Source organism: Diadema antillarum, unplaced genomic scaffold (genome assembly GCF_040938485.1).
Source record: "Diadema antillarum isolate AM-2024a unplaced genomic scaffold, OU_Dant_1.0 seq00000178_RagTag, whole genome shotgun sequence".
Classification (NCBI taxonomy): Eukaryota; Metazoa; Echinodermata; class Echinoidea; order Diadematoida; family Diadematidae; genus Diadema; species Diadema antillarum.
The window spans coordinates 98615-126197 of NW_027271245.1; the positions used below are offsets into that span (position 1 = coordinate 98615).

The window sequence follows — 27583 nt, forward strand, 5'->3', positions numbered from 1 at the left end:
TTGTGAATAAATAAATACTACTTTAACAGAATCTTTTAAGAATGTGCCTCAAAATAAAAATTCACTTTGCGTTCATGTTGACTTTAACCCCCTCCCCCTCAAAAAAAAAGTAAAATTAAACAAACAATCAAGGTCCTTTGAAATTGGACAAAAGTTGCCATGTTCATCGTTCGTATGTGCTTTCCAAGAAGGTGATGACTGTCTATATTCATTAAAATTTGCAAATTACATGAAGTGATGATGCCATTGCCCAGTTAAGTCTCTCATTCGCTTGCACACATTATATTCCCTGTAATAATGCGTGCTGTTAAACTCGAATTCACGACGAAAATCTATTATCAGTGTGCTCTGCATGGAGTGGTAATGATTCGGCAATATGGCGTTGTAACCCGAGGAGGAAGTAACAGGAAAAGGATTCCTGACACTGACACCAATACTATGACTGTGTGATATTTTCTGTATGTAAAAGAAAGAATTGGAGACTTATCATCATGTTGTAAGGATTTTTTTTAAAGACTTTATGAGGTCCTACTATATAAATTGTTATGTTATTCAGTTCATTTCAATTTTATTCTATTTTATTTTCCACGTAGGAAATTTGTTTCGTTTGCATGCATACACATTAATTTGGTAAAAACATTTAAAAGAGATAATATAGCAATAAACATAGATACATATAGGCCTACATGGATATGGTAGACATTATAGAACAATACAACATCAATATCAATGTCGAAAGATACAAGTACATAACATTCGAGGAATTCTACCTCTTATTGAATGTAATAATCATTATAATATGAATATACAAATAAATAAATATTACATTATATTATGTCGAATTGATACCGGTATCCAAATAACACATTCATCACACATTGTGTTGAATGCCCTCCTTCTTTAAACCAAGATTAAAAACAAAACAAAACAAACAAGTCAGTATTTGGGTCCGCTCAGACATGCTGAACTTTAAATGTCATACATTCTTACCATGTGTTTTTGTATTTGTATTAATTTGTATTGATCTGTATTTCAATGGTTTTTTCTGTGCTTGTGCTTATAGTGACATTTGTGTGTGTGAGTGTGTGTGTGTAAGTTTGTACGTATGTGTGTAATTTGCATATACGTAGGCCTATTTTTATACCCGAGTGTAGCTGATATGTTTGCGTGAAGTGTAAAACTAGCTTTGAATTATTCACAGTACATTTACAATTAGCTTTACGAAATACTGAAAAGTTGTAACCGGTAGGAAGACTATAAAGTCGTTAAAAAAAAATTTGGTGGTCATGAGACAAACACAATGGAAATGAAAACCGGGGATTCCCTCTGCAAATCAAACAGTCATGATAACCTATATACCTGTTTACAGATTACAGGATGTTCTGTCACATGGCTATACGACCACGGAGATGACGTATTGCACGTATCGACCCTGCAATGGTCATTCGACATTTTGACGTGTTTTACGTTGTGGAAGGTTTGCCATGTTGAATGATCGATGTACAAGATGCTTTGGTAAGTAACGACTACTCTAATTTTTGAACTTTTATATCCGTTAAATTGATGTCGAGCTTAAACTCACAACCGCATTTATAAAGTGAGGCGGGGGGGGGGGGGGCTGAGGAAACTGAAGGAAGAACAATTACAGTGGTCTGATCAGGGGGGTGTTTCATCAACCTTTGTCAGCGCAAAAAGTTGTTATCGCTGACAATCACCATAGTAACAGTCAGTGACCAGAGCATCTCAGCCAATCAAAACCAAGGATTTTGCTGAAATTGTCAGCGCTGACAAACGTTGATGAAACACCCCCCAGGGTGGTGCAAACGTATAGTATCAGGCAGTAGGCCTATAGGGCCTACTTATAAAAACATTCTGACATTGGCAACGAAAGTAGCTGATACATTGTGCAAATCGGCTATTGATGGGCATATATAAAATTACGTTGGCGTAGGCTACTTATCTGTCGCTTGTCATGTATCAAAAATTTTTGAAAAGCAGATTAAAGATCAGTTATTGGCATATCTTCAGCAAAATGATTTGATTAACATAGATCAAGCTGCATTCTTGCCCCATCACTCAACTAACACTTGTCTCCATCGAGCTGTTGATGATTGGTTGGAGTCTTTTAACGATCGTGAAGTAGTTGCAGCATGTTTTCTTGATATTTCTAAGTGTTTCGATTCAATTGATCATACGTTATTATTGCATAAGTTGGAATGTTATGGCATCAAGGGCAAACAATTGAAATGGTTTTCTGATTATTTAACTGGTAGGAGTCAAAATGTTTTTTGTCATGGTCATCTCTCAACATCTGAAAGTATCACGACAGGGGTACCACAAGGGAGTGTACTTGGGCCTATACTTTTCCTCATATTTATTAATGATATTTCCGAATCTGTATATTCATCTTCCTGTAATGTATTCGCAGATGATGTAGTAATTTATTGTTCGCACAAAGATACTGATATAGTTACATCAGTGTTGCAAAATGATCTGAACTCGATATATAGATGGTACAAGAGAAACAGATTAAGTATTAATTTAGATAAGACTAAGGTAATGTTATTAAGTCCACGGTGCTCCAAAAGTTTGAACATTTTTCTTGATGGAAAAAGGATTGAACAGGTTCATGATTTTAGGTATTTGGGTGTTATAATAGACGACCATCTTCATTGGGATGCACACGTACAAAATTTAGCCAAATCTATTTCTATGAAATTATTTATGTTACGAAAAATGAACCAATTTTTGGATAAAGATTCACTTTAACTTTTGTATACTGCAGTTGTTCAACCGTGTATTGATTATTCATGCTCCGTTTGGGGAAATTGCTCTGCTAAAAATAGAAATATTCTATATCGATTACAAAAGAGGGCAGCACGAATTATCACATCAAATTTTGATTACGAAACTGCAAATGGGAATGACATAATCAAGGTTTTGAATTTGCAAGCATTTGAAAATAGAAGGAATTATTTTTTGTCAACGCTCATGTATAAATGCATCCATGGACTTGCCCCCACCCGAATGTGCAATAATATTGAGATGATTTTTTGACAGGCATGGGTTTAATACAAGAGCAGCTGATTCTTTGAATGTGGTACCACCTAAACCGAATGTAGAGTGTTTTAAAAGCTGTTTTAGATATGCAGGAGGAAAAGGTATGGAACTCACTACCAAATGTTTTAAAGAAATCAAAGTCATTGTCAGCTTTTAAGTTGTTATATAAGAAAATGTATTTTCACTGATTTTATCAAACGCCCTGTTTTTACATAATATGTACCATATTATTTTTTGTCACACTGTGTTACCCACACTTGCCTGGTGCAAATTATGTGTGCATGAATCCCTGAATGTGTGTTATGGGTATACATGCATTCGACTGTTTAGGTTAAACGGGCATGACTGCCAGATTGCATGTAATCTATTTATTAGTGTAGATTTTTACATAGAATTTCTATCTGCTTTTTATGATCGTGGGCTTGTTGATTCAAGTCCTTTCTGGCAGAGTTTTTACATTCCTTTTGTACACTAAATGGTATGATTGTGTATATAATCTTGCATCATTTTATTCACTGTTTTAATATATTCTTTTGTATCATATTGTTTCATTATATTATACCTAGACTGGTTACTACTGATTTCAATTTAACGTATATTGCTCCTTTCAGCTCTGATTGCTTGTTTAATTGTAGTGGTTTTTATGCTTACATTTATGTAACATGATTTTTGTATTTATATAGTTGGATTGTACAGGACCTTGATGTAAAACAGCATTCACTTGCTGATCTTGTTATCCTGTCAAAATATGTTGAAATAAAATAAAATAATAAAATAAAATCGCAGCGTGTGTAGAATTTACTCAGTGGATCGCACTGTTAATCCCAACCGTCAAAGGATGTGTAACAGTACACTTTACCAGCATATGTGCCTGGTATGTGGAATAGGCTGTTGATGTTTGTACTGCTTGATATTTTCACTTACTAGTCTATGGTACACGTTTTTATATGCAGAGCTCGACAGAAGCGGTATGATATATATATATATATATATATATATATATATATATATGTGTGTGTGTGTGTGTGTGTGTGTGTGTGTGTGTAACCCTGGTACATTATGTCACAGTGGTAACGTCGTCATACGATGATGGTTCCCAAGTGCTAAGCATTAAATTTTATTAAGAATTTCATGCGTGATGTTTGTAACCCTTCGTTTTGAAAATCATTTTAGTGGTATAGTAAGAGTGTGTATAGTCCCAATTTACATCAAACATCGCCCAGAAAGGAGATTAAATGTCGGTATATTAAGCTACTGTTAATACCACTAGAAGATCTGACATACCAAACAAAAATAGATGTAGTTTGAATATCTGTATTTCTTATATAAAATTGTTTTTGGTGTTTGCAAGACACTTTTTGTGACCGATTTTATTACAGTATGCAAAATCTAATGGCAATACCATAATAGCGTGATTTTTTTTTATTCAAGATATTATTAACATGTTTCGACTTGTCATTTACTTTTTTTCATCGATGTTAAAGTGTAAGGGTCGAGAGAACGACTACTGCATCATGGGTAAACTTATAGACAAGAAACGAAAGCAGTGAGAATGTGAACTGCATCTATTCCTTACAAACTTAAGACTGATAAGGAATCAATTAGCAAACTGAATTGTATTTCTATTTTAGAGTGTTGTCTCATAATGTATAGGCATACTCTGAAATATCTTCATGGGACAATTGCCGTTGAGTTCATATCGACAGCAAGAACAGAGAATAGAATTCTAGCATTCTGCAAGCATGTTAAAGAATGTTATCATGATATTACAAAGTGTGTCATGATGCAATAATATCCGATGATGACAAAGTAATACAAAAGCGTGAAGCGAAATAAGATGTAACGATGAAGCAAAGGGTCAACAACCTAAGGAAATCAAGGTTAATGAATGACATCAACCGTTTAATTGTTACAATGTATTATAGTAGAGCCTTGTGTCGCCATTACGAAAATGTTTCAATCAGCAAATTAGAATAATTCGAATGAGATTATTAGAGAATACTTGAATATGGAGAGAATTGTTTTAGAAGACATAGTATTCCTCTATGAGCATGCAAGCAGCAGTGGTTGGCCAATTTTATAGCGAATAGCGCATACTAATATTTCAAATGATTGGATATTTTGGAATGTTGGTTAACGCCTCATGAAAACCAAAAAAATCTTTCACACAGATGTCCTCGCGTGACAACGGTAAGAGAAAATACTGCATCGTCCCATCAGGACCATGGTGATTGTCGGGGTTTGCTCGTCCTCGGGGCGGGAGAGCATTCGGGCCTTCCAATCACAGCTACGATCCGAACAAGAAGTGGTGGTCAAGTTCATAGAGCTGCCTTACAACAACCTCGACGCATATCGCCTCAAACGAGACTGCGCGGACAAAGTCATCCTGTGTCACTCCATCCACAATCGGAGATTCGCCATCACAGATGTAGTGGACTCTCTCTACGACAAATTCTTGAATCACGCTAAAGGCACCTTTGGTATGACGTTATACTCTTCTCGGGCGATTTTAAATTTTTCCGAAGGTTCGTTAATCAGAAAATTGAATAATGTACCTTGATGTTCATTCATCCGAAAATGAAACGAAGGAAAGGTGGGTACAAGCGAGTGTTTGGAATAACGAATTCACCTTATTTCATTTTCGAATTAAAGAACCTTTCGAAATAACGACCCTTATATTTCATTTTCGGCTTAACGAACCTTCGGAATCACGAACTGTAACTCCCTTCTCAAGATCTTAGGCTATAGACAAACGAGTTTCAAAGATAAATAAATACAACTACGTATGATTACATTTTGTGTGAAAGGATGCACAAGCAATATTTGGACCGCACTTCCACGATGACACCATGTGTACGGTGCAATCGTCAAGAACAAAAATACGAAGAATTGTGAGTGAGAAACATCTTGAAGAAATCATTAATTTGACAAGAAAATGCATATATAAATTCTCTTCCAACAAACGACAAAATGATTATTCCTCTTCTCTTTTTCAAGAACAGAAAACGCAAGCATAGCATTTTCACTCAAATATTGAAACCTTTTTCTTCATGTTCTCACATTATAGGAAAAGAAAATGTAGCCGTGATAGCCCATGATTTCCCCCAACCAGAGAGCGGGGATGGCGAAGCACGCAAACGACTGACGAAAGTGCGAATGGCCAGCTTCCACATCAAGCAACCGACCACTTTCCAATGCACCGACCTGGCGTTGACATGTGGCAAGCTGGATACAGTGGTAGATATTGACAATGGCGATTGGCTTCAAGTCAAGAGATTTTTGACACGGAGTCGACAGACTGGCGGAGATTTGTCCTCCTCTTCAACCGTCATCATCCAAATTTATAAAGATAACATTGCTTTGGCGTCATACCCACCAGACAATTTATGATGTAAAAATCTACACTCGTCTGGCAAACAGGAGTGCGTGGACTTGGATATGGACTGCATGACGCTACGATGTGATTCGACAGGGGAGGGTGGAAGACGGTTCTGCTTTTCATGGCTTTTCATTATTGTTATTACTATTTTTTGGAAGGGAGGACTGGTTTTAAATGAAATGAATTCCAACATACGTCTGGTATCTCTCCTCCCCTCAACCTCCACCTTTTCTCTAGGGAAAAATGCTGATTCGAACGTGGTTGCTAGATTAGAATCGCATTTGCACCGAGGGCGTTGGTGCAATAAAGACTTAATGATTTGTGAAATTGCATTACTTTTTGTAAGTGAAAGTTACTGTGTTGTGTAGCTCAATAGTCTCTCTATACATTGTATCTGGTAAAGTGTGTGTATGTCATGCATGTGTGTAGCGGGAAGGAGGCGGGGGATAGGATACCACTGCTCATGATGCTCCTATCTTACAACCCATCCAACCAGACATATATTGTACAGCATGTGATGAGTTTGCTTGCAAAACGAGTTAACTCCATTCCTGTTAATTGGATTTGGATTTTGGATTTATTTATTCAATACTCCATAAAAACCATACAAACAAACAGAGAAAATACACTACATATAAGTACAAATACATTACATTTAAATTCATGTCGTCAAATTTGTATAAAATAACTGATATGACTGCAACGGATACAAAATATAAACGTCAACATAAGAAATCATGAAGCATTAGGAACTTGACAGGAAGGCGGTGCCCTATATGAAGCCAAGTCCTTTAACATGTACCAAACGAATATCATATATATTACAAAGTTACAAACAGCAGCATAAAAAAAAAACATAGACACACAAACACATTAAACAAAAAGTTTATGTATAGTCTTATCAAAAATATTTTCTATGATACATTTATTCTAAAGATTGTCTGTCACTTAAATACTGCTTAAGATGGGTTTTAAAAATCGTAAAAGTCTGACTTAACTTTATTTCCTCTGGTAACTCATTCCATATTTTCGGTCCATTATAAAATATTGACTTTTGATACGAGCTTAATCTTACAAATGGCAAGTGATAATTAAAAATGTTTCTTGTTATACATGTATGTACCTGGCTATTGAGCTTAAAGTAATTAGTTAATACTCCAGGAAGCATATTATGAGAACATGAAAACATAAATATTGCACTTTGATATATATACATATTATAAATATTAAGAATTTTCAGACGATCAAATATTGTATGAGCACGGTAATCGCTATGAGATACAATTCTGATTGCTTTCTTTTGTAATTTTAAAAGCCTCAACATATTTTGTTCACTACAGTTTGCCCAGATTTGTATACAATAATTCAAATAAGGCAGAATTAGAGAATTATACAATAACAATAAAACTTCTTTTGGATACGAATGAAATCTATACAATAAACCAATATTTTTTGAAAGTTTGTTGCAGACAACATCAGTGTGCTGGTTCCAAGACAATTTTTCATCAATTATTACACCCAAAAACTTAACATATGGAACACATTTAATAAATACATCATTGATTTTAATGTAAACAAAATCATTGTGTACTTTTTTGTTTGAAAATAACATAAAATTTTTTTATTTATATTAAGAACAAGCTTATTTATATCTAACCAATAAACTAGCTTTTTTAATTCACTTGCAAATTGTTCCTGTAATATTTGTATATCAGAATTGGACATGAACACACTGGTGTCATCTGCATATAGAATAAACTTTAAACAATCAGACACATTACATATATCATTAATATACAGAGTATATTTGCGATTAAAGCTACTTAAAGATATAGAAGACTATAAGAAAATATAGGATTTTTCATTGTTTCATGAATACTCTTTGTTATGTAACAAGTGAGGTGTCACTTGAATGGTTTTATTTTGTTCTCTCTGATTGTGGACTTACTTTAAATTTTTTGAAAATGGCGCTTAATCCTTTATTTTAAATGGGTTAGTCAAATACCAATTACTGATTGGATAAACACAGTCACGTGATGGAGGCACACAAGTTATGTTCGCCCATGGGAGAACATTTTTGTAATGTTCTCCCATGGGAAAACAATTTCACGTAACAAATGACAAACGATATCAAACGATTGAACGATCATAATTATTTTCACACAATCGATAGAATAAATTTGCCTATTCCATACAATGTGAAAAAGCAGATTTGACTAACCATATAACATACCAGATGATGACTTTTGTTGTCGGGAGCATGTACCAAACGTTAAACCCTTCGGCTGGAACATTCGGTATGTTCCCTCCCCCGCCAGTCATCATCTGTATATTGTGGTCTAACTCTTCATATCATGCATTTAAGTCCCTGTGCTATATCATATCATCGCGCATTCTAATTAAAAAGAAGAAGAAAAAAAAGTTTGATAAAAACAAATCATATCTCACATCAGCAGACTGGCTGTAAGATGCAGTTCTTCTTTATTTCCCCCGAGAAGCAGAATAAAATGCAACTATGCACAGCCCTCTCGCTGTACACTGCTGGCGCACGAAGACGTCGTGCTTCGCAAGGCGTCTGGTTGGGCTATATAAAGGGATGTTAATGTCTGCAGGAAAGGTTCAGCTTTGTTAATGTAAGAACTTAGAGTAAAAGCATTTGTAAATAAAGCACAAAATTCGTGCAATATGTTTGATATGCAGTGTGTCTACTCGTTCACTGATATTTGCCTGTTCTAATCTCTACACAGTTATTTTGGTTGTGTGATTTTTTTTTTTCTTTTTGTATGCAAACCAAAGAAATTGTGTGTGTTTTTCCTGTTGATATGAAAGTGATCTCTTATATTTCTATATCCTTTATTGGGGATAGAATATTATTACTGCCTATATAAAAGTTTTGAATCTGTCATTTCCATTATATGAGGTTTTAACTGATAAGAATTATACTGCCAGAGAAATTGACAAGTACAAAACTCTTCTTGAGCGTGATATAATCAAGCGACCAGGCTATGAATCAGATCTTTGTTCAACTTATTGTATGCAGATTTGATATATTTATAGTAATTCATGCATTATATTACAGAAAGACATTCTATTCGCATACTAGCGGTATATCCATGTACAATGTATATCCACAATAGTGCATGGTTACCTTTACATCACTTAAATTATACAATTTAATGAACAATTCTATAAAACAAGGCTGTTTCAAAACAATTAATAAAAAGTGTGTATCACAGATCAACCTTAGCAGTTGTTTATTATGATTTGTATCTATTTTATAAGTATATTATTTTGTACATGCACCAACTCAGGTTATAGGGACCATTCAGATCCTTTATTCGCGGAAATAAAAGCACTTAAGGTAAACAACATTAATTTTTCGCAAAACTCACTCTTTATGTTTCGCTTACTTTACAGTTAGTTGCCATATTTTTACTCATTATTTCAGATATACAAGGTCATACATTCTTTTCCCACAAGTACAATCTGATAAATTTCGTTTACATAATCCCAATGCGATGATGGCTCTGATATCTATCAGACACACCGGATCTCGATATTTGGAACTCTCTTCCTTCTGAAATTCGTGGTTTAAAGTCCATGTAGGCCTACTACAATAAGAAAGCTTCAAAAACAATGTAAACAATGTTGCTCTCTGGATATTATATCAGTGATTTCACAATGTCATTGTAAGAGTACTACACACGAGATTCCTTCGTGGAAATATCGCCGTACTTAATTTACTAAGTATAACGTAATCATGCAACCGACCATGACCTGTAACTGTTCACGTATACCTCGGTGAAAAAAAAAAAAATTTTGCCATGCCTTACTGATAAGTGATCCAGGTGATCTAACTTTGTGTAAAGCTTCGGTAAAAGCAGACAGACCTCTCCTTTCCCCTTTCTTCTATCCTATCTCGAAGCAAGTCATCCATCCCTCTCCTGATACGTATTATCTACGAGGGCTGCATGCAAATCAAGCTCTATATGCTTAAACTGTAGCGCCCTTCTGTATTATTCATTGTATCACTGATACGTTTTGCTGTACTTTGTAAATGCATTGAAGAAAAACAACATGGTATTGTCAACAACTTATGTTCATGGCACCAACAATGTGCGCACGCTGCATCTATACATGTATGTGCATGTACAATGATAAGGCAGGAACTAATAAATCAAATCAAATCAAATCAGATTTATTATGATTATACATGTATATCATCATGACAATATCTCTGCTGGCCTTTGAGCACGGAGGGAGTGAGAACGTCTCACGAACGTTTCGCATATTTATTTCCGGAACAAGAATATTGCGATAAAAAGTACACAGCTGGTCGTGATTATCCCGTTCTTCCCTGAAGAAGAATGTATCAGGGAAGATGAAAAAGAGGTTGAAGTTAAGATGATTGTAAAACACCGGGATGATTTTCCTTCAACGTCTTTCCATGGTCACGGACAGAGCGTGACCTGAACCCCTCTGGATTCAAGTATATATGATGGGGGTAATGATGGTGATAATCATGTTTTCACGAAACACGGATATAATAATAATAATAATAATAATAGATATCATTTATAAAGCGCTTATTACAATGTTTCTAAGTGCTGAAGAAAAATTAGGAAAGATGAATTCAGTTATGGAGTATATACAAATTGTAATACGATGAAACACAATACAAAATACATAGAAAAAAACATTGTAAGTTATAACTTATAAAACAAACTTAACATTTATGCAGACTGTATATAATAAATCAATACAAATTACATAATGTAACGACAACAAATGGAGCCGGGACTCGCAATGTTGGTTACTGGTGTTCGTTTTTATTCGCAGGTTCTGATCGTCAAAACCAAACCCAAGCAAGCCCCCTGCCGGAGACGAAGATAGCTGACTCTCACGAATTCTGCTCACAATATGTCTCGATGCTTTCCCGTTGTCAAAGATTCCAATATGAAGTGAGGAGAGGAAAACTTTCTCTATTTATTGGGTTTAGGACCCTTCCCAAAGATATATTTTAACTTTAAATTCCAATCCACCGACGCACAGTTCTACGTCACTTTTACTGCCACTTTGTTTGGGTGGAGGGCTATGTCTGGCTATGAGGTCATAGCTTGACCCAAGGAGGGCAGAGAGTGGACATTATGCCCAAGTTTGGCAAGTAAAAGTGGAGAATGTGACCGGAAGGATTGGACTTCCTGAATGACGCAGGGTGACTCATTTTCCAGAAAATATATTTTTATGTTACTTTTTGTTTTGAATTTTTGGTTCTCAGAAATCTTTCTTTCTCTTTGTTTCGACAAAAACCACAATGTTACATTCTCCCCTGCTTCATGTTGGCATCCCTGACAACATACCACAAACATAATTATTTAATATTAATTAATGATACACTTAATTTCTACCTGAAAGTAGAGTAAGGAGTAGCAAGTGCGACTTGCTAACATCCGCCAAAATCTCTTCAGTTACGGTTGGCGGCGCCTTTCCCTGCAGCCTAGCCGAACGCCTTGGGAGTGGAGCTGACTCCAGTCCATCTTCCGGGCGCTCCCCTGCTTTTTCCAAAGCAGGGAGGTCGTCCTCCCTCGCGGTGGCTGCCTCGCCATCATCTGTAACTGATAGGCCTACATGGTCACTGTCGTTCCGTGGTTGACGTCTGGGTTGTCATCTATACACGACTGCTCTGGGGACGTCAGGGCTCCTAAGCTATCTCCAGGTTCTCCGTCATCGCGTCTGGGCATCATCCTCAATATCTAATTGAGGCCAGAGGAGGAACCACACGCATCCTCGTACAACAGCATTACACTCGCCAGATGAATAGGGATTGCCTGAAAATAGTTCCAGAAGACCAGTCGGCGTCCTTGAAGCTAGATGTCGCTGTTGCTGAAGTCTACCATCTGGACAGGAACTCTTCCCGAGGAGGGCACCCTTACGAAAGTAGGTAAGAGAACGAGTCCATTTGGTAATGTTGAGGCATCCCACTCCTCAACAACTGCGACTGAACGCTTGCTTCCTTACAGTTGAATAGACACGGCCAGAAACCATGAACGTGACCGTTCTTCCACTGGTTCCGCCTTCAGCTTACTTCCGTTCAACACCTCGATTTCTGCTGATTTCTCCATCATGTCTCCGGCGAGGGGGCTGTCGATGACCAGTGAACTGCGATCCTGTCCGTGACGCCAATTTTTTGTAACGACAACAAATGGAGCCGGGACTCGCAATGTTGGTTACTGGTGTTCGTTTTTATTCGCAGGTTCTGATCGTCAAAACCAAACCCAAGCAAGCCCCCTGCCGGAGACGAAGATAGCTGACTCTCACGAATTCTGCTCACAATATGTCTCGATGCTTTCCCGTTGTCAAAGATTCCAATATGAAGTGAGGAGAGGAAAACTTTCTCTATTTATTGGGTTTAGGACCCTTCCCAAAGATATATTTTAACTTTAAATTCCAATCCACCGACGCACAGTTCTACGTCACTTTTACTGCCACTTTGTTTGGGTGGAGGGCTATGTCTGGCTATGAGGTCATAGCTTGACCCAAGGAGGGCAGAGAGTGGACATTATGCCCAAATTTGGCAAGTAAAAGTGGAAAATGTGACCGGAAGGATTGGACTTCCTGAATGACGCAGGGTGACTCATTTTCCAGAAAATATATTTTTATGTTACTTTTTGTTTTGAATTTTTGGTTCTCAGAAATCTTTCTTTCTCTTTGTTTCGACAAAAACCACAATGTTACAATAACATGAGAGAACAGATGAGATTTCAGTACTGTTTTGAAGGAGTCTACTGTTGGAGCTTCACGGACGTGGATGGGCAAGTTGTTCCAGAGTGTAGGTGCGATTACACTGAAGGCGCGGTTGCCATAACGAGTACGGGTGCGCGGTGCCGATGTGAGTTGAAGATGTGCAGTGGAGTGAGAACGAAGGCGTCTGGTTGTTGAGGAAGAAGATATAGTCCGGAGGGAAACCAGATGATGAAGATAGGATATGATGCTACGTTGTGGACAATCTTGTAGGTGAGGAGTAGAACTTTGAAGATAATGCGGTCATGAATTTGTAGCCAGTGCAGTGATTTGATGACAGGTGTGATATGTTCATGCTTCTTCTACGGTGCGTGTGATGAGACGTTCAGAGGTGTTCTGGATGCGTTGTAGCGGAGCAAGACAGGAGCGAGGAAGACCAGCTAGGAGGCTGTTGCAATAGTCCAAGTGTGAAAACACAAATGCATGTACCAGCTTTTCTGTAGTTGGCTCATTAAGGAATCTCCCTATTTTCCCAATTCTAACAATGCCAAAAGAAGCCGATCTGCAGACATTTCGAATTTGGTTAGTGAGAATGAGATGCTTATCGAGAGTAACACCGAGATCCCTCACACCGTCAGAGGAAAAAACGCATTCTCCAGCCATATCCAAAGAAGGTTGAAATCCCGGTTGCTGCCTAAACTGGGATGAGATGAACAACAGCTCAGTTTTGGCTTCATTCAGTTTGAGATGGTTGCGGGAAGACCATGATATCGCTCACTCATACAAGTTTGGTCAGGCGGAAATGCCAACATGCTCCTTATTACATCTCTTTGGCGAGAGTTGCATGATATGTTGCATTGCATTAATAGTGTTAGTCGCAGTATTTACCAACTGTACCAACTATATTTTCACGCTTTTCATAGCACTATTATAGGTAAATCATTACAACTCTAGAACGATTTAACTTGAATTCATGAATTAAAAAAACTAAAACTAAAATCTGAAGATATACTTTGCATGCAAACCAGGGGAAAACTTGTAAAGCAATGATAGTTGTTATCGTCTGTAATCGTTTTTTTCCCTAGCCACTAACAGTAAAGACTACGTGATTTTTTTACCATTACCAGTTGAATACGACGATTCGAGAAAACCATGTACAACTTAAGAATGGACATGCCTTTCCTATTTTCAGTGTGCCTTTCACTCTTTTTTTTTGTCAAAACTGATTTCACTAACCCTATAAAGCCCAAGCTATTTTGACCCTTCCCCGGCCTTAATCCTAATTCTAATCCTGAACCTAATCCTAATCCTAACCCATACTCCTAACCTTAAACCTAACCCTAACCCTAATCTTTACTCTAACCTTACCACTAAACCGTATCTAGGCGGGGGGGGGGGGGGGGGGGGGGGGGGTAATTGCCCTCTGAGGGTAATCGCCCGGATATAGTGCCATAATGGCAACCGGCAATATCAAACAAAGCTGAATTATACATCAAAATATTCGCGACAAAAATTTTAGGAAAAGTCATCAAAATTTGGTTGAAATTGAACTAAGGGCGTAGGTGTGGTAAATGTAAATATAGCGGGGGCACAACGTGCGCATACCCCCCCCCCCATCCCCCTTTGGATTATAGGGTCAAGTTAATCAAACCGACCATAAAAATTTAAGGGTAATTCCTTTTTAATCTGAATAGTGAAAAAGAGAAAAAGACGCCGGATACCCCATTTTCCATATATGTATATATATATATATATATATATATATATATACATGTATATCATATAACCTCATTCTCAACTATTTCTTGTTATATGTAACAACATGCGCCCTTTCAACAAAATGCGGACGACAGTATTGATGATTTTATCAATAATAAGTAAGCTTGAATTGCGAGATTTTTGTACATATTATTACAGCAAATCCCCATGTACGACAACATTCTACAGTAGTCATGGTAATAATTATAATCCTTTGTCTTCTGTTTTCAAGGAAACATTTCAATATGAACGTAGAATATGATTTTCATATAACAGAAATTTAGGAATCACGTCTACAGACAGAACACTATAGGATCATAAAACGTCACAGAAATTACTCTTTTCCGGCCTTGTGTATAGTGACTTTCTAGTGTAAAAGGGTAAATGCTTTGATTAGGCAAAAATTACGTTTTGTTCTATGATTATGACATATAATATATAACATATAATGAATAATATATAACATATAACATAATATGATATATAATATACAATATTGCCCACTGCCCACTGCCCAGTGGGCAGTGGGCAGGTCCTTCTGGTCCTGTACGGGTAGTGAGACGTCCCCGCCCTCCACGAGTCTCCCGCTGCCTTGCGGGCAGTTTTTTGGTTAATCAAAGGCTAGGGAGTAAACCTTATCCAAATCCGGAGCGGAGCCCCTAAGGCGGTTAGGTGTTGCAGCTTCATCATCTCTCCGGCAGCTCCTACAGTCCAGTTGTGGCTAGGATGTGTCGCCCTGCGTCCCTCCTGGCTAGATCAGCTGGACCGAGAGGGGGGTCCTGGGCTTGGGCAACCCAAGGCCTCCACAGTTCTTCTCGCCCAGGATTCAGTGACTCCACCCTCCATCTCTTCTCTTCTTCTCCCAAGTCCTGAGGCGATGGGCGAGTGGCGACGGTAGCAGGTGCAAGATGGCGCTGGGAGCTTCTAGCCATGGACCTACACTCAGGCGGTCAGGGCAAGGATGGTCGTTCTACAACCTACCGGGGCAAGGGCATAGTTCGGCAGCCACTCTGACGACGGAGCAGCCCTTTTCAGGGACAGCACTGCTCCCCCCTCATGGGGAAGGGTCTAGAAAAGGTGACCTAAAAAAAGCTTGCCTCATCTCCATCCTGTCAGCATACCGCAGCTGACTGGACATCTACCACGCGGTCGAAATACAAGAGAAACACGAAAGACGAACTCAAAATCATCCCGCCGGAAAAGCACCTTATGTGTTGGAGCCTGGAACATCAGGACACTCATGGATAACCAAAACTGTGACAGACCAGAACGTCGAACAGCACTTGTAGGTCGAGAACTGCTGAGATACAGCATCGATATTGCTGCCCTCAGCGAGACACGCCTTGCAGACACTGGGGAGATCACCGAGGCTGGAGCTGGATACACTTTCTTCTGGTCGGGAAAGGCACTAAATGAACGCAGGGAGGCAGGAGTTGGTTTTGCCATTCGCACCACCCTCGTCAAGAACCTGGGGTCCCTCCCAAGGGGTATCAGCGACCGCCTGATGGTGATAAGAATCCCTCTCCATGGCAAGACGCACTTGTCACTCATCAGTGTGTACGCCCCCACCATGACCTATACTCTGGAGGAGAAAGAGCTGTTCTATCAGAACCTCTCCAAAGTGCTGCGGTCAGTTCCTAAAGACGACAAGCTGCTGATACTAGGGGACTTCAATGCCCGGGTGGGTAGAGATGCCCAGTCTTGGCCAGATGTCATTGGGCCACATGGCACTGGCCATGAGAACACCAACGGCCAACTGCTACTCACCCTCTGTGCTGAACATGGACTCACCATCACCAATACCCTGTTCCAACTGCCAGACATCCACAAAACTACCTGGATGCACCCAAGATCCAAGCACTGGCACTTGATTGATTATGTGATCACCAGGCGCCGAGACATCCAGGATGTTCGCATCACAAGAGCAATGAGGGGAGCTGACTGCTGGACAGACCACCTGCTGCTGAGGTGCAAACTGTCCTTTTCCATTGTCAGCAGGCATAGACGTCAGAAATCTGACGTTAAAAAGAAAATGGATGTCCAGAAGCTAAATGAACCAAACACAAAAGAAGCCCTCATCACCAACCTTGCAAACCAGCTTGAACATCTACCAGCAGAGGAAGACTACGAGAAGGCCTGGGCCAACTTCCGGGATGTGGTGTATGACTCTGCCAGTCTGACTCTTGGATATATGACAAGGAAACACCAAGACTGGTTCGACAACAACAACAAGGAGATCACCACCCTCCTCCAGGAGAAGAAAGAAGCCTTTACAGCCTGGCTCAATGACAAAGACTCCCAAGCGAAGCGTGACCGCCTCAAGAACATCAGAGGAAAGGTGCAGACCGAGCTGCGACAGATGAAAGACAAGTGGTGGGAGAACAAGGCTGCAGAACTACAGCAGTACGCAGACGAGCACAACTCAAAGAAATTCTTTGCCAGCCTGAAGGATGTGTATGGCTCCACGCCAAATGCAATGGCACCTGTGCGCTCTGCCAATGGAACCCTGCTTACTGAGAAAAGCAACATCATACAGCGTTGGAGCGAACACTTCAGCCAGCTACTAAACAGACCTTCTCAGATCGACCAGCAGGCCATTCAAGATATGCCACAGCGCCCAGTCCTGACCTTCCTTGATGACCCCCCAATGTTGGCAGAAACCCTGAAGGCAATCAAGCAACTACATGCGGGGAAAGCACCTGGTCCTGACGGAATACCCCCAGAGATCTTCAGAGAGGGAGGTGCAGCCATTGCCATCAAGCTGACCGAGCTGATACAGCAATTCTGGGAAGAAGGATCGGTGCCGCAGGACTTCAAGGATGCCAACATTGTGCATCTGTACAAGAACAAAGGGGACAGAGCTTCATGTGACAACCACCGGGGCATATCACTATTGAGCATCGCAGGAAAGATTATGGCCCGTGTTGTTCTGAACCGCATCTCACACCATCTGCTGGACGACGTGGTCTCTGAGAGCCAGTGTGGATTTAGGAGCAACAGGGGGACAATAGACATGATCTTCGCATTACGGCAGCTACAAGAGAAGTGCCGAGAACAAAACCAGAACTTATACATCCTCTTCGTAGATCTGACGAAGGCTTTTGACACTGTCAGCCGTGAGGGTCTGTGGGCTATCTTGACCAAGCTGGGCTGCCCTCCTAAGTTTGTCAGGATCATCCAGTCCTTTCATGATGGCATGATGGCTCGCATTGTGGCAAACGGAGATATCTCTGACCCATTCCCAGTCTCCAATGGTGTAAAGCAAGGCTGTGTGATGGCTCCTACACTCTTCAGCCTCATGTTTGCTACCATGCTCTTCTGTGCCCTCTCCAAGTGTGATGCTGGTGTCAGTATTCGGTACAGATGTGATGGCCGATTCTTTGACCTTAGACGTCTGAAGGCAAAGACCAAAGTCCTGAAGGCCCTTGTGAGAGACTTCCTGTTTGCAGACGATTGTGCGCTTGCAGCATTGAATGAACCAGACCTCTCAGAACTTGCCACTTGTTTTGCAGAAGCAGCAAAAGCCTTTGGACTGACCATCAGCCTGCAAAAAACAGAAGTGATGCTCCAGCCTGCACCTGGCCTGTCACCTCCTGAGCCTCAGATCGAGATCGAGGGCACAAAACTGAACAACGTGGAGAGCTTCACATACCTGGGAAGCTGCCTGTCTTCAAACTGCAGCATGGACAAGGAAGTCTCCAAGAGGCTCGCAAAAGCAGGAACTTCGTTTGGCAGACTTTGGACACGTGTGTGGGGTGAACGAGGCATCAGGCTTTCTACCAAGCTGGCAGTCTACAAGGCAGTCGTCGTCACATCCCTGCTCTATGGCTGTGAGACATGGACGCTGTATAGGAGGCAAAACCGTGCACTTGACCAGTTCCACCTCCGCTGCCTGCGACGAATCATGGGAATTTCCTGGCAGGATAGAGTCTCAAACACTGAGGTGCTTCGCAGAGCCAAAATGTCTGGGATCGAGGCCCTCATCATGAAGGCCCAGCTCCGATGGGTCGGACATGTTGTCCGAATGGATGATACTCGTCTACCAAAGATGATCTTCTTCTCCGAGCTGGCTTCTGGAGCAAGGAGCATTGGAAGGCCCCTGAAGCGGTACAAAGACAGTCTGAAAACTTCCCTTGTTGCCTGTGGCATCTCAGCCCGTGACTGGCAGTCGCTTGCCTCTGACCGCACCGTCTGGCGCCCAGCTGTCCAAAGGGGTGCAAGACTGTTTGAGGAGAAGCGCCTCAGGAGCTTGGACCAGAAGCGAAAAGCCCGCAAAGAGAGGATCACGGACCCTACTTCTGCTGTGGCATGCCCAACATGTGGCCGCGTCTGTGCGTCCGCCTTTGGGCTCCGCTCCCACCTCCGGCGTCACTGACGTCATTGTCGAACCCGACAGACTTCCATTATACAATATATCTGTATGCAATTATATTTGTAAGATCACAACTACTGATCTACAGTATATATTTCAACAAACATGTCGGAAAAGGGAAACAAACCAAATACGTCTCTACGGAATCGCTGATGGAGACAAATCATGAAAATCCTTCAAATCAAATCTTTATCTATAGATGCTATAATAACCTCGCTTCATTCAAGATTATGTTTGTACATATACATGTATATAAACTTTTTTGAGGATGGTTCGATGTGCTGCACTTGCACTGCTTTTTCATTTTAAGTTTTTTTTTTTTCATGCATGCATGGGTGTTCATTTCTTTATCATTATTATTATTTTTTTGTTGGGGGGGGGGGAGGGAAGTCTTTTTAAGAGCCCTCCACCTCCCCCCCCCCCCCCCCCACCCCCCACTCCCCTGGCATTGTCCTACATGTTGGATGAATCATAAATCATAATTCATGGCTTTAAAAAGCAAATGTACAGTGCTGAGTAATCACACTCATCGAATAGGATTCTGGAGGGGATTTCAATATCTATTTCAATTACAGTGTATGTTTAATGTGTACTAGTATTTATTCAAAAAGCAAAAAAGCAAAAAGGTTAAGTTGAACCGCTGAACAGAGCCAGCGACAGAATGCCTGGTCATGTGCCTTTCCCATAGACACTTTCGCCACTGTTGAGACCCTTTGCCAGTGCATACTAGTACTATACATGTATGTGGTGGTGGAGAATCCCCGTCGTGCGGCAGGAAATTCCTTGCCGACATACGAAACTATCACATGCTATTTACGTGCAGTTCAGCGGTCGATACATGCTTCATATCTCATGAATGTGACTTTCAAAAATTATGTCATTGTCGCCCCGTATAGAAAGGCAAACATTTTCAGTAGCTGCAGAGGGGTAAAGTACATGGATCAAACGACGCTACTTGTGTTGAATGCAGAGTGAATGCAGAGCTTCAGAAGCCAGAGCAAAAGCCAGGCCAGGGTCTCGGCAGGGAGTCATATACAAAACTCGTCATCATCTCCGACTTCGTCAGTTGTCTTTGACGTGCATTACATTTGATATCGTATTTCGTCGAAATCGTGGATCGCTGTCCCTTAATCTCGCCAGCCAGCTACCAGAGACCTAGCAGCAGTTACAAGATACAGTGTGCAAACTCTCTTCAGAAGAGCAGTCAAGGTAAATAGTGAAGAATGCGTGTATGCTTGCACTTACACTTTTCAGATCATGATGGGCATCAACAAACCACATAAAGGTCTCTTCCATAAGTATATACTAGTATGCCACATTTTGGTGGTCATCTTCTTAAAAGTAAAGGGTGCTTGAAAAGCAGACGTTTGGTTCGGCCTTTGTATTATGATATATAGCTGTAGCAAAGTTTTGTTCGTTCGGGTATACAAATATATGTTTCAACTTTGAAAAACATTCATATAGTTTGGTGATCAATTCTCATAGCTAGATTCTACAGAATCATATTAGAATTGCGAAAAAAAAATCGTGCTCTGACTTCAATGAAGTGTTTTGATGGTGATATATTTTTAGAATTCAACTTTCTATTAAAGCACCATGCAGACACACACTGCAGGGAAACCATGACTGATATCCTGGAATTCTAAGATATGTATAAAGTCATGATTTTCTGGTGTTTACATTATGAGACAGCATGATCAAGGAAAGAGATGGCTGATTTCTGTTAGGAATATTGGTAGAGCCAAAAGAAGTTGCCATGAGCTTATCATGATCGATTCAGGGACCATTTGACCAGTGCCAATGTGCAGCCATTCATTTACATGCTGGAAGAGTATGGACACAGATAGATTTTAAGGACAGAAAAAGAAGCATTCATTTGAATTAGAAAAAGTTTTAAACTCTTCAAAAGTAAATCAAGTCCATCTCTTCTTTTGTAGTACATATCATTGTCCTGGGAGCACAATTCCTTTTTACATGTATTTTTTTTTTTATTGTCTGCTGTAACAGAACTATCCAAGGAACAAGGTCTCCCATCATGGGTGTAATAGGCGTATGCAGTTCTGGACCAGAATCCAGCATCAACCGTTTGCTACGTGTGCTCCGAGATCTTTCATCCAGGAGCGGCGATGAAGTGAGATTCATCCAGCTACCATACAACGACCTGGACAGCTTTAAGCTGGCACGTGGCACAGTGGATGGAATCGTTCTCTGTCACTCTATCCACAATCGCCGTTTTTCCATCACTGATGTTGATGATGCCCTGTACGATAAGTTTCTACCTCGCATGGCAGAGACTTTTGGTGAGCAAATCAGTTTGATGTGTGATACAATTACTGTCACAGTAGTTTCACATTATTTTCTCTAAGGACAGACGAAATTATGAATCTTGTTGCCATATTTTTCTTAGTCTATTTCTGCTATTGGTCGATGACAACAACAAAAAAGAATCGAATAGTTTCAAAATGAAAATTTAGATTCTTCCAGATTTCAGGTGATTGCTGTTGAAATGTGGCATTAAAAAGAAAACATTGAGTTTTATAGTTACAAATTAGTGAATCAGTGTTGGGAAGAAGAACTATAATATAATATAGAGAAATAGTGGTATTAAACTTGCATGATTGTTCTTATATTAATCCCCCTCTCTCTCTATCTATCTATCTATCTCTCCATCTCATTTTCTACCTATTCTCCCTTGATTAATAATAATGATGATGATAGTAATAATACTAAAATATATATAACTATATATATTATATAACTTATAAGTGCCTAATACTGATGTTACTAAGTGCAACAATATGGAAAATATTAAATCAAAATACAGCATTATGTACATACAATAACACTCTAATCCACCCATATTCCCCGCTCTGCAGGAAGAGAAAATGTCGCTGTGATAGCTCATGACTTTCCATGGCCATCAAATGAGAACCTGCACACCCAGGTCCAGGAGGCTCGCATGGCAAGCTTCCGCATCAAGCAGCCAACCACCTTTGATAGCTCCGCCCTGGTCCTCACCAGTGGTAGGATGGATGCCATCTTACAGATGGATGTGGGTGACCTGGAGAAGCTAGAGAGGTTTGTCACCAATCTGCGCATGGCTACCACTCACTTCAAGGTCACAGAACTCCCAGGGATTATGTGTGAATCTGCATGGAACCTTTCTCAACAAATGATTGAGATTCTCCTGATCATTTTGTTTATGTTGCATCCTCCTTTGCGGCAGGGGATGTTCTTTCTGTTTGCTAACATTACCCTCTCGCTGATGCTTATCTGCACCAAGCTGAAGGATGTTGTTTCATCACCCATCATGCCACTTTCAGTACAGCGCTGGTCTCTGACATACAGCAACTCCCTGAAGACGGCCTGTCATGATATGAAGAAATCTGGGAGCAAAATCTGTGCTTCAGTTACATCCTATTCCAAAGCCTTTGCTAATGGTGTGTGGTGCCGTCTGCCAATCAGCTTGGTCAATTCTGGTAAGAAAGGGAGATCATATCTTTTTGGATCTCTTTCAGCTTACTACACCACTGTTAAGAACTATGTTAAGGACTGTGCTGGTTGGCTGTATGGGATGATCAAATCATTGTCAATCCCAAAAGAGTGGGTACAGAACAGTTGTAATGCAGTGTATACAATTTACATCGGCATCAATGAGTTTGTGTGGATGATGTACTCAATGATACCATCACATGTCACTGTAAAGGAGTGTTTCAGATCATATTTGTCATTCACTGCATGGGAGATACAGAGAGGCAATGGGTCTAGCCTTCTGACATCAGTAACCATAGCAACAGGATGGCTGAAGACCAAACTACAGACCTGCCTGTACCTGTCCCTGTGGCTTGCTCGTCTTCCGTTCTTGATACCATGGTATGTGGCAGCTGCGTGCTACAATACCACACACAACATGGTGCATTATCTTTACAGAATGAAGAGGGCCTGTTTTACTATGATATCTTATCAGTCTACAAAGAGCAAAGGATGCAACTAGAAAATTTGCAAGCATGAAGGACAAAACTGCTAGAAGTGCACATTTTTCCTTCCTCTTTCCAAACTGAAATATCCGAAGTTTTGCAGCATATATCATAAAACTTCACAGCATAGTTGCCAGCGACAGAATTATGCTAATTGTTTGTTGTTGGCAGATGTCTACTTGTATGCCTGTTTGGTGTCAAGAAAATATGTGCTGGATTTGTTTAACAAGATATTCAGAGACATGGCCCGCTCTTGATTCTTCTTCTTCTTCTTCTGGTTATGTCTGCCTCCTTCAATAAGCTGAAGATTCTTACAGACTGTGTTATTTCCATTATGATATAGTGTATTTATAGATACAATGTATTTGTAAGCACATAACAAATATGAAGAACAAGACTAGCCACTGTGTTCAACCGTTAGTCGGTTACAGAATGCTCCCACAGATGGCGCTGCGATGCAACAATTTCCGATGCCAGCTCCTTACTGTTCTTGGAAAGAACGAATGGCGATGTGATTCAGATGCGATTTACGGTGCTGTGGATGAGCAATTCCCTTTGATAGCTTCTTGTCATACACTGATGATAAAATATGATGAAATAGTCGTTCATTGCCACGCATGAACATTTCAAAACAGAGCTACTTTATCTTGCTAGTATGATATTTTGAAAGTTGGGACTCGTGAGACAATCCGTGCCAGCAGTTGAATTTATGGTTTTATATAAAGCAGTGACAAATTGAGAAAAAAAAAATCAGTATTGTACCTTGCAAAAGTCAACCCACACAGGGCCAGAGAAAATCTGTTGACTTATGGGAATATTTGTATTGACAAAATAACAAAACAAAATGGGAGATTTAACTACAGTATTCTTGATTTTTACATTTCATCGACATGTGTGTGATTTGTTGACTTACGCAATGTTCACTTACAGAAGATTTACTACATGTATATTGTTTTCGCGTTCAAATGAGAAGTTATTGATTTCCTACCTTATAGTGATAAGAATTATGAGGCACATTTATGTTTGGGAGGCAGTATTTTGAAAATGTTCAATTTCATGATTGTAATTTGCCTCACAAAAAATACTGCATTACATACAGTACCGGTAGTCATTTCTTTGCTTATACCAGTACATTAAATGAATGACTGCTCATGGTAACAACTGAGATTGAAAACAAGCAATTTTCAAAGATTTTATTGTAGTAGTGATCCTACTTCATGGCATACTTGTGTAATGTTAACATCACTGGAGCACCAGTGAATAGGCCTGGAAGTGAATTTTACATGTGTGAAGTCCTGAACACTGGATGTTTGGAAAATTTTCTTTGCCTAATTATGCTTGCCTTATTATACTTGCCTTTTGAAATACATGTAGTAAGCTTCTTGAGTACCAAAGAATACTGGAATAGATAGTAGACATAAGGAAAGACATTGCTGTTGTATGCAATTGAGCCTTTATTGTATACAACTACCATGTAAATGTTGCATATTAAATGCAGTTTCCCATTGTGTATTAAAGTCATTGATCTGCTGGTGACAGCTTTAAGATATACTTTGTGCGTTCTAACCAATGCACTGAAAAGTCTTAACTTCAAGCACTACGTGTAATAGGACCTTGCTTACCATTACTCAGCTTTGGCTCTAGTTGAGGAAAACACAGTGCTAAATTTTCCTGTCACATCATAATTATGCATTTACTTTATAATGACAGGATTGCTAGTTTGTATCTCGGCTTTGGTTTGTTTTGTTTTTATTGATAACAGAGGTGGAATTGCAAACAAACTGTGCCCCGCTGTATAACCCACATGAGGCGCTGATTTAGTAATCTAGATTGAGTTCCTTTTTCTTCAAGTACAATCCCAACATGATAAGGTACATGATAATAAGAGATAGCTGAGTAAAATAACAACTTTTGCAAAGGGTGTGTAGATAATTGGAAAAAAAAAATGATGGTATCTGGATCCTATGTTGGATGCTAAGCTCAAACAAATATCAGAGAAATAATCACTCATAGTACATGTGCATTATCAAACATGGTAGGATTGGGAATTGCGTATTGTCAAATGTTGGCAGTGCTGATAGTTTTTACTCTAGCCTCTCCCAAGAGATCATGAACAATAAAATCTACCAGACAACATCATTACTGACGTGGATATGGTTGTATGTCTTCTACTGTCTTCAGGAATTTTGGGTCACTTTGGCTTATAATTGCTCAATATATAGATGGTTATGGGTTGATATTGAACACGTAATACCCCTTAGTCATCCATGGTTGTTTATTATTCCTAAATGTTTGACCAGAGGAATATTTATACAGTGTACTCCCGTTATAAGGGACATCGTTATAGCAAAATTACAGTTACAATGAAGTAAAAATTCAAGCCATAACATAATCCACTCTATGTATTTTCATTGATTGTTTGTTTGGTTATAACGAAATTTCGATATAACAAAAGAAAACTGCCGGTCCGAGAACTTCATCATAACAGGAGTCCACTGTGTCACAGTTGTCTTTTACAGCGGACTCCTGTTATAACGAAGTCGGCAATTTTCTTTCATTATATAGAAATTTCGTTATAACCGAACAAATAAACAATAAAAGCACATAGAGCTGATAATTTTGCGACCTGGATTCTTATTGCGCTGTAACCGGAATTTTGTTATAACCGTGTTCGTTATAATGGGAGTGCACTGTACACAGTGATTGAGGGATGAATTTTTTCATACACACTATTGGATAAAGAAAAGGCTAATGAAGGCTATTAAGAAAACATACATAATGAGGCATATCACTGATAGAGTCATAGCACTAGAACCATACATGGCATATTTATTGAATATCAATGGCTATCCATATTTACAATCGTGTACAAAAAACAAACATGCAACTCTCTGAAGGGGCAATGCATGGTATTACCATAGTCCAGAACTTACAGTCTACCATCTAAATGTACATAATTTGTCTTTTACCTTTCCAGGATTACTGGTTTCTTTTCCAAATCATGAGAATGGAGAACATTTCTGTCACAAGTTACAAATGATACCCTGGTATTGATGCAGAAGGATGTCCATGCACATTAGTTCAAATGTTTGTATACATGCATGATGATGATGAGTACTACAATTACAACTGGTTGGACAAAAAAAAAAATCAAGTGCTCCCACTAAATATTCTTGATTTTGAAAAGTAGTGACCAGGGCACTGACATTGCAAAACATTTCAAACTTGCTTTGGCAATCATTTTACTCAGCAACATTTGATACAGATGAAGTAACTGAATGCTGCCTTTTGCAAGGAAAATCTGAAGTCAACATGAGTGCATGTTAAATCAATTCTCAAAATTTGATAAGAATTACCTGACAAAGATTTCAGTCGTGTGAGGCATTCCTGATCCATTATAAACATCATTGCATCAGATTTTACCATGGAAAGGCAAGAAAGCATGTGGCCAGAAAAATGACATTTTTTACTTGAATCATTTAAATAACTTCCATTTCATCATCAGCATCAACAACCTATTATATATATTTGCAGCTCAGGTTTGTTTTTCCTTTTCCTTTTTCTAAAAAAATGTGCATAAATGTTTCAAAAGCTCCTGGAAATATGCTTGCTTAAAATCAGTTTAATGTTGAAGTGCAGGTAATGGTACAGATGTTTCCTCATTTCATACTTTATTTCACAGAGGGCCTAAACTTGCAATAATCAATTCAAACAAAATACATGTAGCTTACCAGTATTCAAAACTGTGAACTTGCAATGAATGTAGCATTCTTACAAAGGAAGTAAACTATCAAAATTTATTTCTTTTTTAAAGAAACACTGTTTGAAATTGGATTATTAGAATCTGGAAAATTAAATGTAAATTGATGAAAGTCATCTGATCTGTTACTTCCCGAATTCAAAGAGCCAGAGTAAGCAAATTCTACAGGCATTTTTATATTTTATTTTAATCTAGATTGTTGCAGCACATTTAGAAATGTAATTCATTCACTGAGATAAAAGTAGCATAACTACCCAAGCTTTCATTTGTTCAACCCTTTCAGTCTCTTGGCAACATGATTACATTCACTGTCAACTGGACTTCAGGCTGGTTGTTGTGATAGGGTTAAAGGTATAAATAGCAGGGACTCAAGAGGGCACAGTTACATTGACACACGGTAAATAATTATGCATCTGCCATGATTAGAACATCCAAATAGAATCGATTCCTTCAGCAAGCCTGTTGAAAAGGGTCAATATAATGTCAACCTCAGTTCATCTCCATTGTTCCTAGCTGGTTCTGGCTACAGCATGTAG

The 27583-nt window shown here is 39.3% G+C and overlaps 2 protein-coding genes across 2 annotated transcripts; both read left to right on the plus strand.

Annotated features, from left to right (window-relative positions):
- Window positions 1-1398: 1398 nt before the first annotated feature.
- LOC139728425 (uncharacterized) lies at window positions 1399-27583 on the plus strand. Its single transcript, XM_071639370.1, has 5 exons — window positions 1399-1515; window positions 20207-20519; window positions 21318-21610; window positions 22187-22789; window positions 27561-27583. The coding sequence occupies exons 3-5, from the start codon at window positions 21346-21348 to the stop codon at window positions 27581-27583; spliced, it is 891 nt and encodes a 296-aa protein (XP_071495471.1). The 5' UTR covers window positions 1399-1515; window positions 20207-20519; window positions 21318-21345.
- Window positions 5207-6450, plus strand: LOC139728424 (uncharacterized). Its single transcript, XM_071639369.1, has 2 exons — window positions 5207-5540; window positions 6128-6450. Exons 1-2 carry the CDS (start codon window positions 5285-5287, stop codon window positions 6448-6450), a joined length of 579 nt encoding a protein of 192 aa, XP_071495470.1. The 5' UTR covers window positions 5207-5284.

What these genes read in the sequence shown, in the direction of transcription:
- LOC139728424 (XM_071639369.1), top strand. Translation starts at nt 5,285, where the DNA reads ATGGTGATTGTCGGGGTTTGCTCGTCCTCGGGGCGGGAGAGCATTCGG. An exon ending in TCACGCTAAAGGCACCTTTG is followed by an intron (nt 5,541 to 6,127) that starts GTATGACGTTAT and finishes CTCACATTATAG; the next exon opens with GAAAAGAAAATGTAGCCGTG.
- LOC139728425 (XM_071639370.1), top strand. Translation starts at nt 21,346, where the DNA reads ATGGGTGTAATAGGCGTATGCAGTTCTGGACCAGAATCCAGCATCAAC. An exon ending in TCGCATGGCAGAGACTTTTG is followed by an intron (nt 21,611 to 22,186) that starts GTGAGCAAATCA and finishes CCCGCTCTGCAG; the next exon opens with GAAGAGAAAATGTCGCTGTG. An exon ending in AATCAGCTTGGTCAATTCTG is followed by an intron (nt 22,790 to 27,560) that starts GTAAGAAAGGGA and finishes CATTGTTCCTAG; the next exon opens with CTGGTTCTGGCTACAGCATG.